Genomic DNA, 17,699 nt, shown 5'->3' on the forward strand with positions numbered 1-17,699 from the left:
CCCAAAGGGGTCGTGACCCACAGGTTGAGAACCGCTGATATATACCCACAATTACATTTATGGGAGTTGTTACTGTTGCAAAATTATATATGCCACAGCAATTACCAGCAGGTTCTTTTTTGTTTGTATATTTTTTCAGTGGCATAATTTACCCTTGTCAAGCTGTATACAGTGTATACTTCATCCTCATTCAGTGTTACTTTTCTATAACCAGAGATTACAAGTATCTACTATCTAGAGAGAGAGTGAATTCTCCTCCCACCTACCCTTCCTTGGTACAACTAATAAACATTACTTTCTGTTTATTTACCTATTCATACCATTTCATAAAAGTCAGAACATACACTATCTGTTGTTGTTTTTTTAAATCATTAACTTATTTCATTCAACATAATATCATCCATGAGGTAAGATGTGTTGGGAATTAATTTGCTACACTTAACTTTTATAGTTTTGTATGGTTTGTATTTTGAGTTGTGTATTGGTGAGTGTGTATTCATTGCCTTGCTTCCACTAAATAGGAATTCTGCCATGATCTGAAGTGCTGTCATGGTAAGTGAATCTGGATTCTGTGTCCATCCAACTCTGCCTGGGTTTGTATTAGCCTGTTTTCCAGACAAGGAAACCAAGACTCAGATGGATGTAGAGACTTTCTCAAAGCTGCAGAACTAGTAAAAGTTGATATTGGGATTTAAATGTGTGACTCTTCAACCCAGTTATTCCTTTAAGAGGTACTATAGCACTTTAATCTACACAGTCTATATCAGTGATCATGATTATAACATTCTTGTTTGGAATAATCAAGTACCACAGTTTTTAAAATGATAAATTCTTATTTAAATAAATAAGACTGAATTGAAGGTTCTCTCTAAAATAATGTTACTGTCCCAAGCATTCAGGTGCCCATTGCAAGGAAAATTGGGTAGAACTCACTGTCTGCTTGTGGCTTAAGGAGAAATATATCTTGGACGCTTTAGCTGCTAGGTGCTGCCTTGGACGTCTGTCTCTAAATCTGCACTAGGGGTGCCCGATTTAGAAAAATGGGGGAGAAAGTACAGGATACCTAGTTATATTGGAATTTCAGATATATATATATACAACAAATACCTTTTTAGTGTTTTTACAGTACAAATACATATGACATCCTTGTGCTAAAATTGTTCCCTGTTTGTCTGAAATTCAAACTTTACTCAGTTTTCTGTATTTAATCTGGCAGAGTCCTGACCTCTCCCTCCTTGAGCTTCCCTAGCCTTGACAGTCTGACCCTTTGTGGTTCCTGAGTCACCGCTTAGGCTTTCCCAAATGAGAGTCTTATCTTTAAGATTGGGAGCTCCCTGAGATTGCCCTTCAATTTGTTGGAAGAGGAGCGGGAGAGTTGGGCATAAGCACAAACCCATACCCACGCAGCAAAGCTGGGGTAGCATTCCAGGGATATACTTCCCATTGGTGCTCAGTGATGTAACAGTTTTGTGGTTCCCTCTAGGCTGAACATAGTTGGTGTGTCCCTGGGTACATTCCCACAAAGTAGTGCATGCTTTGATGGCATGACTTTATGTTTGCATGTGTGTACGGAGGAGGGTACCTTTGTAGTCTATGCTGAAATGGGCTTTGGTGTCTCTGGTAAACTCACTGGTGGAGGGGGCAGTGCTAGTTGAAGATTTTGTCAGGTGTATACATGTGGGTTAGTGTGTGTGTAAGAGTGAGGGAATGTTGTGGCTTATCAACCATAAAAAATGGGCTGAAGAAAATCAGTGCAGGGCCTGACTGGGTGGAAAGGAAACGTGGTTTTTAGGAAGGGGCTTCTATAGGGCAAAGATGGGCTCAGCACCCCCCAGCACAAACTCTACCAGGGTCTAGGAAGGGCTCAGTAAGATTTAGGAAACCAAACTAAGCCAAGGGAAGCAAGGAAGTTCAACAAGAGCAGGATTGTGCAGAGTTGTGAATGCCAGGCCAAGAAATTCCCCTATTTTCTCATGGAGTCACAGATGGTTCTTGTGCCAGGTGTGCGACATGGCCTAAGGTGGATTTTCAAAAGGTTCATCCTACAAGAGTAATACCTGTAGCCAAAGGGACCACTGGAGGAAGTCAGGAGGAAATAGGAACATGTAGGCAGAGAGACAAAAGAAGTGGGTATATTGAAGAAGAAGAGGGAGAAAGCTTATATTTTACTCCTTTCCGTGGGACCTGGCCTGATTCTTGGATTAGGCTTAGGCTTCTGAACTGGAACTTTTGTTTATCAACCTGTAGGTAGCAGTTGGGAGTGTTGTTTCTTTTGCTAGCCACACTGAAGCACTTGTATACACCCCTACTCCTCTTGGTTCCCTCTTTTCCAGTTCTCCCTGGAGAATAGGGTTAAGAAAGGAGTGCAGGACAGGACTAGCTGGTGCCTGAAAGTCTGCCATTGACTTGATGTGTGACCTCAGGCAAATCACCACCCCTCTCTGTCTACATCTCTTAACTAAAAACTGGACTGACAGTCCTTATCCCACTCACCCTGAACTCCAGAGTGTCACAGGATATTTGTATTCATTCAGCCTCTTATTCTATAGAGCAGCTTGCCAGGAAATAGGGGAAAAGGACAGAGAGACCCATCTGTGGGCTCCAAGGTGGGGTAGGAGAGAAGGGAGCAGAGAGGTGACTGTGGATGGTGATGTGATCACCCCACCTCAGGACCAGCAGCAGAACAGACAAAGAAGATCCAGGTAGGGACCCTGTTGCCCTGTTACAGACTGCCCATGGAGGCCTGTCTGCTTTAGGGTATGGACACAGGGCCACATGGCTCCTCTAGGCTCAAGGGGGCAGGCAAGCAGTACCTAGGACCCTGGTACCTATATGCACATCTTGCAGGGCTTCTGCATGTCAACATGCCTGGCCTTATTCACTGGATCTCTGACCCTGTTAGCTACTGTCTGGGTTTTTCTTTCTCTACCCACTCTGTCTCTCTCAAACTATGTTTCTGCCTGTGCTGTCCTCCAGGTGATTCACCCTCCTCAACCCCACACCCAGGAGAGGGTAGAGAAGGGCAAGACCAGGTCAGTATGTGCTGAGAAGGGCAGCCGGGCTGAGAGGAATGCTTCCTCTCTCCCGGCTGGTATCCTGCTTACTCAGGTGGGAACGGAAGTGAGTAAACTGCACCCAAAGTAAGGAAACAGAGTTAGGGGGAGTGGTGCACAACCTGAGAGCTAGGACACCAGGTTCCCTCAGGTCTAGGAGGAGGACCATAGCTTGAGTCCTCTAGGGCCTGCCCTATTGGGCTGTGGCCAAGATGGGGCAGGGACCAGGGGAGTTGCTGGAACCCTTTGGGTTAGACTATTCCTTCCGTCCAGGACTGGGAAACCCAAAATCTTCTATGACTACTTCTGCCTGTGTTTGTGGACACATTAACACTGTGGCTGATTAGATCAGAAGGGGGTGGGTGACCTAGGGACACCATTGACATATTTGTTTCATGAGTATGACATGTCTTTGGTTGTGTGCCCATGTTTCTGACTTTATATTTTATACTGTTTTGCCCTTGTGTGAGGTTGTATATGATATGGTATAATTGACCTTGTGTAGCTATAGTGTAATCATGTTTGCAGGTGTGTGAAAACATTATGGTGTGTATGACACTGCAATTGACAGACACACTATAAATGATACTGTCTACCTTGTGATTCAGGGGGACCGTGTTTAAGGGGGTGTATAAGTGGGCATATATGTAGTTGGGTGATTGTTGTGTAAGGTTGTGTAAGGCTGAAGAGACATAATTGGCATTGTGTGACTATGCATGACCACATTTTCAGGTATGTGTGATATTGTGTGACAACATATGAGGTTTTGACTGCAAATATATGTGACAGTGTGTGACCACATTCTCAGGAGTATGGTGGCATGTGCATAGATGTGTGACTTTGAATAGTAGACTGGACCTATTCATGACTAGTCACATATGAAATGGTGTGTGATACAGAATAACTGCTGTGTGAGAGGCCATGTGACTTGCACAACGTAAGTGAAACTGTGTGTGCTGGTGGTATTTCTGGGAGCTCTTGACTACCACCAATACTTTTTATGGCTCCCTATTTCCTACACAGAATGGGTACCCAGCTCCTCACTCAAACCCTCATCTGACATCTATTTTGCTCCCTGCTCTGACCCCACCTGTCAGCTGAGACACCCTTCATAATTCCATGCCCAGCCAGCATTGCCTGGGCCTCACACTATTCCTCTTAGGGTGTGTCATTCTGGGGAGAAGGGGGAACTCATTGCCTCCTAGACTGAGTCTTCGCTCCCAAGTGTGGTCATCATCTCCCCAGGGCCAAAGATAGAGGGGTTTCGGGGTCCCACAGTGACAGAAGAGGGAAAATTAGTACAAAAAATCCACCTGCTTTCTGAATTTGCTCTTTTCAAGTTGTTCCTATGGCACACTGCCAGGCAATGCCAGCACTTGAACTCTGGGTGCTGGGAGTGTGGTGTGGAAGTGGAGGCGCATAGCACAAATTAGTAAGAAGCTGGGATTTTAAGGAGCAAAATTTTTGCTCAAGTACACTCAGCTGTGCCAAATTGCAACCAAAAAAGACCAGATACCCTTAGGGCTTTTGAAAGCAAGGGCAAAGACAAGTTTATGTTTAGCATCGCCATTGTGGCTGTGCAGGCAAGGTCTGTGAATACATTCACAGACTTTAGTGTGTTCGCTCTACCCACACCCTCACCTCAGCTTGGTTGAACTCCCTAGTAATAATGCTTATTCACATACATGGAATCAGTGTACTAATAGCAAAGATCTCTCACCTATTTGTGAAAACAGAGCAAACTCTAGCTCTGGACCTCGCTCTCTATCTGAGAACTGGGGTAGTGGCATCTCAGAAAAGCTATGCAGTCAGAGGGAGCTCAGGGAAACCCAGAACTCCAAATATCTGTTGAGACATGTAACTCCTCAGACCCTATAGACCAGGGGTTCTCAACCCGTGGGCTGAGATCCCTTTGGGGGTTGAACGACCCTTTCACAGGGGTCGCCCAATTCATAACAGTAGCAAAATTACAGTTATGAAGTAGCAACAAAAATAATTTTATTGTTGGGGGGGTCACCACAACATGAGGAACTATATTAATGGGTCATGGCATTAGGAAGGTTAAGAACCACTGCTATAGATTGAAATCAGTCACTTCACATTCAATTTCTCCCTTTCTGCAGGACTGTACGAGGGAAACCGTATTCTGGTTAAAAGTTTGTCCCTTGACCCAAGCCAGAGTCCTGAGTCTCATCCAGAAGGCCCCCAGTGGCTTCGCTCAGAACCAGGTCCCCCAACTGAGACTTCTAGTCAACGCCCTTCACCACTGAAGCGGGTGGCAGGCCCAAAGCCACAGGGTAAGTGGTTCCAGAGAAGGACAGAAAAATATAATAGCCCAACGAAGGACACAGTCTCTCCACCCACCCCCTAAACAAACAGACAAAACTCACTGCCATTGAGTCAAATCCAATTCATAGCAAATTTATAGGACAGGTTATATATAAATCCTTACAGAAATAGAAAGCCTCATTTTTCTCCCTCAGAGTTGCTGGTCGGTTCAAACTGCTGACGCTGCAGTTAGCAGCCCAATACATAACTCACTGTGCTACCAGGGCTTCTTAGGCAACAAACAGGGGAGGGGAGTTGGCTAATGGCAGAGAAAAGGGCTTGTTAGAAGATCAGCGAAGCACCATGTTCTACAGGACAATGCTACCTACCTAGGAGGTTGAGGGCTGTAATCTAGGGTTAATGTGTGCCCTGTGCCCCCTTGGATCAGGCTTGTGTGCCCACCTCAGACAGAGATACTAATGGGAGGTTGGTAGCCTGACTGTGACAGCCACCTCTAAACCGAGCTCATGCCATCTCTCTTTCTCATCTGTGTCTCCAGTCCCCCCGAAGCCCAGTTACCTGCAGATGCCCCGGATGCTCCCTCCATCAGAACCCATCCCCCCTCCACCATCACGCCCACTGCCTGCAGATCCCCGAGTGGCCAAGGGCCTGGCCCCTAGGGTGGAGGCTGGTCCCAGTTCAGCAGCAGTATCTTCACTGATTGAGAAATTTGAAAGGTAGGTCTTGTCCCCAAGGGACTTGTGTGGGTGAGGATGGGCCTGGGCCAGGAAGGTGACTGCAGGAGCTCACATTCGTCCTCATCTGTGTCCAACATCCATCCCAGAGAGCCTGTGATTGTGGCCTCGGATAGGCCAGGCCCTGGCCCCAGTCCAGTTCCCACAGAGCAAGCCATGTTGCCACCACCACCCATGCTGCAGTCCCAGCTCCCTGAGGGTGAGGCCTCCCGCTGTTTGTTCCTGCTGGCTCCTGGGCCCCGGGATGGTGAGAAGGTGCCCAACCGGGACAGTGGAATTGACAGCATCAGCTCACCATCCAACAGTGAGGAGACCTGCTTTGTCAGTGATGACGGGCCCCCCAATCACAGCCTCTGCCCTGGGCCCCCTGCCCTGGCCAGTGTGCCTGTTGCTTTGGCTGATTCCCACCGGCCTGCCTCCCAAGAGGTTGACAGTGACCTGGATGAGGAGGAGGAGGAGGAGGAGGAGGAGGAGGAGGAGGAGGAGGAGGAGGAGGAGGAGGAGGAGGAGGAGGATGATGAAATGGACAGAGAAATCCCAGTGTCCCCGATGGAGAGACAGGAGTCTGTGGAGGTACTGACTCATTTTTACCAAAAGGCACTGTAGGGAAATTGGGAGTCGTGCTTTCACACTTAGTTCTTCCTCTAGCTCAGTATTTCTTGAGATGCAAGATATTTTTATTTTTCCCCGTTAAGGCATTTAGCTTCCCTGGTCTTCTGACAATAAATACCAACAGCAAACTCTCATCTTCTCTTTCCATCATGGTGACCACCAAATTGATCACGCACAGTCCTAGATGCCCACTTCAGCAAAAGATGACTAGTACTAGCTGGGCCTCAATTTGTTCCATCTTACAGCTAAGCATCCTGGTTAAAGATCTCAAAAGATCTGTTCCAGCCAAAAAACCTTATGACTCAGCTATGTGACATTGAACAAGTCTCTTTCCTCCCTGATCTTCCACTGCAAACCTCTGTTTCCTTTTTGTAAAATAGAGGTATAATTAAACACAGTGCTTTCATACCTAGAGAGACTCCCTGACAGCTGGCAGAGAGGCACAGGAACAGGAAAAACTATAGAGTTGAAGGGTCTTGGCTACAAGGAGTCCTTGTTGCATCCTGGCAGTGCATTACTTCAGAAGGCATCCTTACACTTGAGTTAGGTCTCAGCCAGAGTACTTGCTCTGACAAAACCAAGCTCAAACGTAGGGCCTGAGGCCAGCGTCTGCTGGAATGGCAGGTATATGTCAACAAATAGAAAATTGGACCAACAAGCAATGAACGAGTTTTACACAGTTTTTATACTTTCTAGTTTTCCTTACACCCCAGGAACTTAGCAAGCCTTTCCTGGCAGTAAACTTAAAGGGTGAATAAATAGATAACTAACATGTATAGTATATTTAATCTGTAGTCTGCTATGTTTTATATGTATTAAAGCAGTTAATTGTCACAGCTATAAGCAGACAATAATAATAACAACAATAATAAGCTCTATTATTATCTTAGCTTATAGATGATGACACTTAAATACAGAGCATTTAAACAATTTATACAAGCTAGTGAATGACAGAGTAAGATAGGAACCCAGGGAGCTGGACTTTTCAGTTCAGAGATTTCACCATTATACTATGCTGAATTAATATAGAGAACAGATAAGTGAGTGCATGAGTGACTACATGATAAAGTGCATGTCATTAGAATTGAGGGGTAGTTCTATAATATACTTGGGAGTCAGGAATAAAGCTAGAGGGCTTATGAGCCTAGAGGTGGGAGGTCCAGGGTTATCTTGAGGTACCATCATGTTTGGAGTAGCATTTGAGCCATTTGGATAACTCTGAGAATAGGGGATGAGAGTTAGGGTGGAGGATGACAGATCAAGGGTCACCTCTTCTCCTTTCTAGTTGACTGTGCAACAGAAGGTGTTCCATATCGCCAACGAACTCCTACAAACTGAGAAGGCATACGTTTCCAGGCTTCATCTCCTGGATCAGGTGAATGGCTTCTCAGGGGCCCGAAGATGTGGTAGGTAGGTTCCAAGGAGAAAAATAAGGCGTGAGCCCAACTCTAACATTGAAACAAGAGTCTAGAGGTGGTAAGGCTCCTCTCTGAGCATGACTTCCATTCTGTTCCTGAGGTCAACTCCTATTATAATCCCAAGCTTGATCCTCATGCCAATCTTAATTCCTAACCCAAGAGATGATATATCAGCTCTGACTGACTCTGACCCTAATGCTGACTCTGACCTAGATCCAAAATTTACCCCTGGATATGAACTCAATCCTGAATTTCATTCAAATCTTGACTGTAAATCCACTAGAATGTCCGTTCCCTCAAGGCAGGGAATTTTGTCTGCCTTGATTACACTGCTTTATCCCAGCCTCTAGGACCATACCTGGCACACTCAGAAATAGTTGTTAAATGAATTACCTTAATTGTGATATTTTCTTTGGTCCTGAATCTAATTCTGACGTTGACCCTGGCTTCTCATTGTTCTAATGGATAATTCAAGGTCTCAAACTTGACAACCTGAAATCCAACCCCCTACATAACCCTAACTTCACCTCCTTTCTCCTCAATCTCAAGACCAGTGCTGATCCCAAAACTCAACAAAGTTTCCCATAACTTCAAGTCACCCCTTCCCTAGCCCAGCCCCAGACCCAGCTGAACTGAGTGTTCCTGCCCTGCCCCACAGGTATTTTGTGCCCGGCTGCTGGAAGAAGCTCGGAACCGCAGTTCTTTCCCGGCTGACGTTGTCCATGGCATCTTCTCTAACATCTGCTCCATCTATTGCTTCCACCAGCAGTTCCTGCTGCCAGAGCTAGAGAAGCGCATGGAGGAATGGTGAGGGACCCTAGGCCTAGATTGCCCACTCTCTTGCACACTTACTCACCAGGCCCAGATATGTGTGCAGCAGGTTATCCTCAACTGCCCTCTCTTCTTACTGTCTTTCACAAAAATAATCAGGTTAAGGCTCTGCTTTCTAGTACTCCAATTTTAATGTGGAACACAGACCAGGACTCAGATGATTACAGCAGAACATTGTTGTTAGTGTTGTTATTAGGTGGTGTTGAGTTGGTTTTAATTCATAGCAACGTATGTACAAATGAAACACTCCCCAGTCCTGAGCCATCTTCACAATTGTTGCTATGTTTGAGCTTGTTGCATCCACCGTGTCAATCTGTCTTGTTGAGGGTCTTCCTCTTTGTTGCCGACCCTCTACTTTATAATGTCCTTCAGGGACTGGTCCCTCCTGATAATATGTCCAAAGCATGTGAGACAAAATCTTGCCATCCTCACTTCTAAGGAGCTTTCTGGATATACTTCTTCTAAGACGGATTTGTTTGTTCTTCTGGCAGTCCATGGTATATTCAATATTCTTCACCAAAATCAAAATTCAAAGGCATAAATTCTTTTCTAGGCTTTCTAATTCATTGTCTAGCTTTTGCATGCATATAAGGCAATTGAAAATACCATGGCTTGGGCCTGGCACACTTACTCCTCAAGGTGACAGCTTTGCTTTTTAACACTTTAGAGATCTTTTACATCAGGCCATTTAATTTAATTTGTTGACTGTTACTTTGATGGAAAATGATTGTGGATCCAAGTAAGATGAATTCTTTGAGAGTTTCAAGATTACCCCCTTTATTACCTATTGGGCTTATTGCTTATTGATGTTGCTTATTGGGCTAGTTGTAAGGTGACATAGTGGGCTATGCATTGGCCAGCAGTTTGAAACCACTAGCCACTCTGCAGGAGAGAGATGAGGCTTTCTACTCCTGTAAAATGATAGAGTCTCAGAAACCTACAGGAACAGCTCTACCATTTGCTAGCTTTGTGATATTGAGCTAAGTTTCTGTACCTCAGTTTCTTCATCTATAAAACGGGGACCATAATAATAGCCTACCTTTCAGAATTATTTTAATAATTAAATGATAGATAGATGTAGAGAGCTTAGTATCTGGTATTTACTAGTTATTCAATTAATGTGAGATTTCTGTGTTTTTATCTGCTGTGATAGAGGTGGGAATGGGAAGCTGTGAGAATCCAGATAAATATGCCTAACCCACCTTGGGAATTGGATAATGGCTGAGGTGGAAGGGCAGGGTTCATAAGCAATCTCCTGGCCTCTAGGCTCTCCTCTTTTAACTCATCCTTTAGAACCTACACCACTCTCCAGAGGTTCTTTCTAAATAACAATCATACCATGCCACTTCCCTGCTTAAAATTATCTCCTTGCTTCCCACACCCACAGTATACAGGCTGTGCCTGTCTCATTACTCAGACTTATCAGTTGCTGCTCTGCCTTACTCATTTGCTTATAGTAATACCAAATTGTTTAGTTTCCTGCAAACACCTTGCTCTTTGTCACTTTGGAGGCTTTACTCATTCTGTTCTCTATACCTGGAAATCACTCTTAATTGCTTTTGACTGATTAGCCCCGGTTGATCCTTCAGGACCTACTGCAGGCCTCACCTCCTCCAGGAAGGCTGCATTGATCCCCAGGCCAGGTTAGATTCCTTCTTCTGGGCTTTTCTTGTCCTTATCTGGACACTAATTGGAAGGTGTCTGTGCCCTATCCTGTATCCCTAACAGATTGTTATATAAATAGGGCTGGAATCAGGCCTGGTCTGTGTGTCTCCCCACCAGATCATGAACCCTTAGGGCAGGACTGAGCCAGGTTGCTATGTATCCACAACATACTGTGTTCCCTGACAGCAGGCCTATTACCTGTGTCTCTCCAATCAGACTGTGACTTCCAAGGGCAGGACCAACCCTGGTCTCTGTATCTGTCTCTTTTATAAGACTATGATCCTCTTTGAGGTTGATTTCATTTCTATATCCCCAGTGTCACCTAGCACAAGGCTGGGCATGGAATCAATCTTCAATGAATTTAGTGGACCTTATAGTAAGTTCAGGCAAGTATTCCAGGACATATCTTTCCTGGTGCTTGAGCAGTGCAGAATTGGGACAGGTGGCAGCTCAGGTAGTGGTCTTGAGCCTCTTGGCCATCAGTTCCAAAGGAGCAGACTGGCTGAGAAGTGGGTTTCCAGGACAGAGGTGAGAGCAGCCTGCTCGGTGCTGGAGACCTGTGAGGCAGGATTTGGGGTGGGGGTTGGGGGACCAAAAGGATTGGCTGGACTACGTCAGCCCCTGTTTCACTCCAGGGACCGCTACCCACGCATTGGAGACATCTTGCAGAAGTTGGCACCCTTCCTCAAGATGTATGGAGAGTATGTGAAGAACTTTGACCGGGCTGTGGAGTTAGTCAACACCTGGACAGAGCGCTCTACCCAGTTTAAAGTCATCATTCATGAGGTGCAGGTAAGTGGGCAAGCCAGATGAGGTAAACTCAGGAAGAAAATGTCTATAAGGACCAAGTGGGGGCTCTTCATCCAGACCTGAGCCCCATTTTTCTTGTCTGTCACAGAAAGAGGAAGCCTGTGGCAACTTGACATTGCAGCATCACATGTTGGAGCCTGTGCAGCGCATCCCTCGCTATGAGCTGCTTCTCAAGGACTATCTTTTAAAGCTGCCTCATGGCTCCCCGGACAGCAAGGATGCCCAAAGTAAGTGTGTCCATTTATCTCTGAGTCCACACTGATAAGCTTAGGACAAAACATTGAGGTGGGTTAACTAGCAGGTTAACCACTGACTGACATCACTTCCTTGAGCCATGTGATTATGATTCTAGAATAGAATCTCTTAAGTGAGACCCCAACATGAACCCAAGCTGAGATCACTCCCTGCCTGAGTACTCAGACATAACATTCAGAAGGAGCTCTCCCCACCCCCAACTAGAACTCCACAGTCTGAACAGTGTGTCCAGAGTGACCCTCCACAAATAGAGCAATTAAGTCATTTGAGACCCAAATCTGACTCCCAGACTGGGCTCTGAATGAAATTGTACCAAGTCTAAAATAAAACTGAACCTGAACTTCTAGGATTGAGCTAGGTAGTCATAATCACCAGGTTAATAACCCAGACTGCTCCCTATGTTAGACAAGGTTGACTAAAGAGGGCAATGAATGTACAAATGTGCTTTACACAATTGATGTGTGTATGGATTGTGATAAGAGTTGTATGAGCCCCTAATAAAATGATTTTTAAAAGAGTAAAAAAAAAGAAACAAATCCAGAGACACTCATATATGTGTAAGAGAGAGCTTTATATAAAAGAGAACCATATACTGAGAAAACATCCCAGCCCAGTCCAGATGAAGTCCATAAGTCCAAGATTAGCCCATAAGTCTGAAACTAGTCTGTAAATCACTCTTCAGACTCACACAACCATATGCAATGATGCAGAATGCAGGAAGATCACAGGACAATGGGTGCAAAGTCTTGTGAATTTAATGGTGATGGACATATCTCTAAGGCTCTGGCTGTCACCAGCGTAACTTCATGTGGCTTGTCAACAGGAAGGTGAAGCAGAGAGAGTGTGTGTGGCCCGTTTCCAGGGAGAAAGAGAGGAAGTTTCCTGAATCCTCATGAAAAGTCCACGCACACAAGGAGGCATCATCAGGCTGTGACCTGATTGACAAGCTAGACTCCACCCCTAGACTGACTTACCAAGTTGACATGAAATTATGAAACTAACATACTCCCCCACTCAGCTTCCAGTGTGAGCCCTCTTTATTTAATCTCCATGGTTTAACTTCCCAGGAAAAAGTCTTGTTTCATCAAGCCCCTAATTTTCTGTCATCTAGATTTAGAACTCTACTTGTGTCCTCTAGTTACTACCATAATGAACTTACTTAAACAACCTCCAAATCTAATCAGAGCCCCACCATAGAATCAATCCACTATAACTGAACACCCTAGATTGTACCTCATATTCTCTATATTCCAGATTTGGGTCTTTAGGCTTAAGTGAGGGTCTTTTGACTAGTGAGGGTAGAATGAAATGGGATTGTAGAAAGGGGTAAGATTTTTGAATTCCAAAGGAGATGGAGTTTATGCTGAGTGCAATGGGAAGTCATGGAAAGGTTTTGATCTGGAATATAAGAGAAGCAAGGGTGGAAGCCAGGAGACCAATTAGAAGGCTTTTGCAATAATCCAGATGAAAGAAATTGGCGGGGGGTGGGGGGTGGGGGAGTTGGCTTGGACAAAGGTAGTAGCAGTGCAAGTGATAAGAAACCGTGGTATCTTGGTTATGTTATATTTAGAAGTAGCATTGGAAGGACTAAGATAGAGTTGGTTGTGGGGCTTTTGAGAAAGCATAAGAATGACTTCTACACTTTTGGCTGGTGATAATAATTACTGACATGAGCACAAGACCTTGATTTTGGACATGGTCAAAGTGAGCACTCAATCAGATTGTTAGATGAACCTAGAATTCCAGGGAAAAAGTTGTGGTCATCATTGGCACATAGAGAGTACCCAAAACCATGAAATTGGCCAAGAACAAGGCTGTGAGTGCAAATGGAGAAAGGCGACCCAGGACAAAGCCCAGGGAGGTGGAATCAGAAAAGAATTAAAAAACCAGAAAAGTGTAGCATCCTAAAAAAGAAGCCATGAAAAGGGGGAGTGGACAATGCTATTAAGATTTCTCAAACCGAGTCCTTCCCCCACCAATTGGGGCATCTTCCCCACCACATGGGCACTTTGCTATCAAACTCCTAGAAAGAGGTAGACCCCTACAAAGTTTGATCGCTGAGCTCTACAAACTAACAATCTATAGGCAAAAGTACTCTATTCTTCCCCCAAGACTGAGAAACCTCTGCGATGCCAGGATGGGCTACATAACCTAAACCTCTAGAAATAGTCTTCCAGAATGGGATGAGTCTCATGGACCCCAACCTGAGTCTCTAACCTCAGCCTCCTAACTGGACCTCCACAATGATTTCCCACTAGTAATGCAGAATATATAAGGTAAAGAACAACTGGGATTACCATTGTAAATGAGTGTTACTGAAAGTTTTACCAACCTTCATGGTTTGTGTAATTAGTATTGAGTCACTTAAATTTTGAATATGTACGAGTTGACAATTCATGCACTGTGGTCTAAAAAGATGTCCTTTACATATATATGTCCTCTACATTTCCTTGACTCAATAATGTTTTTTATTCTGTACTACAGACTAATGACACTATCAGTAACATTACTTTATGCGATGGGGATGATTTATAATGTACTCTAAATAAATGATAATGCTGCCTCAAAAGTGGACCAGGGATATATATATAACTTTAGATATATGAGTAGATTTTGAGCTCACACTTAATTGTAAGCCATATCCTGAGAACAATTAATTCTTATGATGTGGCCTTACTCAATGTTAGCCCTTATTGAGAGATCACTGAAGATATAGTCGCTGTAGCAAAGCATGGTGAAGAAATCAAATGGTGTCTGACTGTCTGGTGTCTTAAAGGTAAAAGTCGGCTACATTCATATGAAGAAGCACACCAGTCTATGTGATCCAAGGACTGTAAATAATAAAATCCAGGACTGGAGGAGGGAATGGTATTAGAACTTAAATTCTAAATACCCAGTTTAGAGAACACTCTGGAGACTAGTGGAAGCCACAAATCCATTTACAGGGTCTCTGTGTAGATTAAGTCTCCAGTGAATCCCTTCTGACCCTAATCCAGGGATGTGAATAACCTTAAAATCAGACAAAGAACATTGTAAACTGGGTTTTGGCAGCTGTAGTTAGGCTAATGTAACACCTTATCATTTGATCCCTCTTTGACCCATTTTAAATGTATTCATTTTAAAATATTTTTTGCTTGCTTTTTGATTGAGATATTTCTCTATTTTATTTGATCATTGGTGCTGGATTTTTGTCTTTGTTTTCTCTGTTTCTCTGTATAAAAAATATAGGATAGGTAAATCTATGGAGACAGTAATTGGATTAATATTTTCCTAGGGGCATGGAAGAAGTTGTGGGTGGGGGGAATGGGGAATCGGCAATGAGTACAAGAAAGAAGAAAATTCTAAACTTGATTGTGATGATGCATGCACAACTCTTCTGAATATGATTGAATTAGTTAGTTGTATGCTATGTAAATTATATCTCAACAACCTATTTTTAAATTATTTTATTGGCGGCTCGTATAATTCTTATCACAATCCATACATCCATCCATTGTGTCAAGCACAAATGTACATTTGCTGCCGTCATCATTCTCAAAACATTTGCCTTCTACTCTAGCTCCTAATATCAACTGTCCATTTCCCCTCCCTCCCCACTCCCCCCTCCCTCATGAACCCTTCATAATTCACAAATCATTATTGTTTTGTCATAAGTTACACTGTCCAATGTCTCCCCCTGCCCTCTTCTCTGCTGTCCATCCCCCAGGGAGCAGGCTATACATAGATTCTTGTAATCAGTTCCCCCTTTCTACCCCACATTCCCTCCACCCTCCAGGCATCGCCCCTCTCACCACTGGTCCTGAAGGAGTCATCTGTCCTGGATTCCCTGTGTTTCCAGTTGCTATCTGTACCAATGTACATCCTCTAGTCCAGCCAGATTTGTAAGGTAGAATTGGAATCATGATAGTGGTGGGGAGGAAGCATTCAAGAACTAGAGGAAAGTTATATGTTTCATCTTTGCTACCCTGCCCACAGTAAGGGGATGTCACTTTGCACTCACCCACCTTTACAATGATATGATTTTTTGTTCTTTGATGGTTGATACCTGCCTCAAAAGTGGACCAGCTTTTGACAGATCGTGGTCACACTGGCTGGTGTGCTTCTTCCATGTGGGCTTTGTTGCTTCTGAGCTAGATGGCCGCTTGTTTATCTTCAAGCCTTTAAGACCTCAGACACTATATCTTTTGATAGCCAGACACCATCAGCTTTCTTCATCACCTTTGCTTATGCACACGTTTGTCTTCAGTGATCTTATCAGGGAGGTGGGCACCCACTGATATGATTTTTAGTTCTTCGATGTCTGGTAACTGGTCCCTTCTACACCTCGTGGTCAGACAGGCTGGTGTGCTTCTTCCATGTGGGCTTTGACGCTTCTCAGCTAGATGGCCGCTTGTTTATCTTCAAGCCTTTAAGACCCCAGAGGCTATATCTTCAGCAATCATGTCAGGAAGATGTGCATCCTGGAATGCCAATTTAATAGAACAACGTGTTCTTGCATTGAGTAAGTGCTTGAGTGGAGGTCCAATGTCCATCTGCTGCCTTGATACTAAACATAGCTCTGTTTCCCCACACTCTTATATAAATATGTTTACACACGTACATTCCAGTCTTAAAACCTCTATAAATACCCTTTGTTCCCTAGTTCTTTCCTCTATTTCCTTTTGCTTTCCTCTTGTCCCACCATCATGCTAAGCCTTCATTTGGGTTTCAGGGACCTCCCTCGGTTACATTGCCCTTGTTGAATCCCTACCAGGCCTCTCACACCCTCCTTGCTACTGATTTTGGATCACTTGTTGCTCCCCTGTCCCTGGGTTGGTCAGCAGCACCTCCTTACCCCCGCCTCCCCTCTCCTGTGTCCCCCCGGAACTGCTGGTCCTGTTGTTTTCTCCTCCAGACTATTCATCCAGTCTATCTTATCTAGACAGATCTGTAGAGATAATAATATGCATTAAAAACCAAGCCATAGCAAGATAGGTGATCAGTGAGAACACAGCGATGGCAACTCAAAAGGAAACCAATTACCCATAGAAGAATAAATTAATAAAGAAAAAATGTTAAAACAGAAAGAAAAACCTGTAAATAGATCAAGGTCTGATTTTTGATCTGCAGGCGTGTCCTTCTGTCAGGTCCGATGGGGTACCATGCTCTGGCCCCAGAGTTTGTCCTTAGTACTCCCTCGGGGGCTCTCTGCTCTGCTCCCACAGTTGCTCTGCCACCCGTATTTAGTGGTTTACCTTGGTGTCTCAGGGTCAGTCTGGGCCAGTACCGACACTCAGTCTCCAGTGTTGTCCCCCTTAGAGCCCTGGGCCATCAAGGGACCGCGTGTCTCGTGGTGGGATCAGCCATATTGTCCACTCTGTCCATTGGCTGTTCAGAGTGGGGATGTTGTCCTCCAGGCCTGGTGGGTCAGGATGTGCTCCACTCTCTCTTCCTCCCCCTGAGTGCTCCCATTTGCTCTGATCAGACATGCCCCTCTCCCCTAGCTGCAGCTTCAGTGCCGTCCTCTCAAATAAATGCTTCTGGGGGTGGGGCAGTTGTCCACATAGCTGGTATGGGGGCCGAGCCCTCAGGCCCCTCCACTGGCTCCCCACTTCTTGCCAGCAAGCTGCATTAGTCTGGAACTGGCTTTAAATGTGGTCCCTCTTTCCCAGTGGAGACATAAACAATACCCTTCCCTTGGGTGGGTCAGTGCCCTATTCCCCTGTCACATATCCATTTCTCCCTCCTTTCCTCCCCCCCCCCTTGTAGTTGGCTACCCTATGTACCCCTGGATTTGGTCTGGCACCTGACATAATATCTGGACCTTACCCCTGTGGAGTGTTTGTATACAGTAGCTTTTCCCCTGTGCCCCTTTTTCATTTACCTTTATGTTCTTTCTTTTTTTATATATATAAACTTACCTTAGCGGATTCATGTTATACTTGTCCTTTTGTGCTTGGCTTACTTCACTTAGCATTATTTCCTCCAATTCTTCCCATTTGGCAATATGCTTCATGCGTCCATCATTGCTTTTTAGTGATGCATACTACTCC

The 17,699-nt window shown here is 44.6% G+C and overlaps 1 protein-coding gene across 1 annotated transcript in view; it reads left to right on the forward strand.

Annotated features, from left to right (window-relative positions):
* Nucleotides 1-17,699, forward strand: part of FGD1 (FYVE, RhoGEF and PH domain containing 1) — a 57,286-nt gene that overhangs the window by 15,410 nt on the left and 24,177 nt on the right. The window contains exons 2-8 of the mRNA XM_004713199.2: nucleotides 5,177-5,350; nucleotides 5,881-6,058; nucleotides 6,166-6,649; nucleotides 7,974-8,063; nucleotides 8,765-8,913; nucleotides 11,238-11,394; nucleotides 11,501-11,639. Coding sequence (XP_004713256.1) covers nucleotides 5,177-5,350; nucleotides 5,881-6,058; nucleotides 6,166-6,649; nucleotides 7,974-8,063; nucleotides 8,765-8,913; nucleotides 11,238-11,394; nucleotides 11,501-11,639 — 1,371 coding nt within the window. The remainder of the gene's footprint in view (nucleotides 1-5,176; nucleotides 5,351-5,880; nucleotides 6,059-6,165; nucleotides 6,650-7,973; nucleotides 8,064-8,764; nucleotides 8,914-11,237; nucleotides 11,395-11,500; nucleotides 11,640-17,699) is intronic.

Source organism: Echinops telfairi, unplaced genomic scaffold, assembly GCF_000313985.2.
Source record: "Echinops telfairi isolate 266 unplaced genomic scaffold, ASM31398v2 ScPeMD7_19;HRSCAF=73, whole genome shotgun sequence".
Classification (NCBI taxonomy): Eukaryota; Metazoa; Chordata; class Mammalia; order Afrosoricida; family Tenrecidae; genus Echinops; species Echinops telfairi.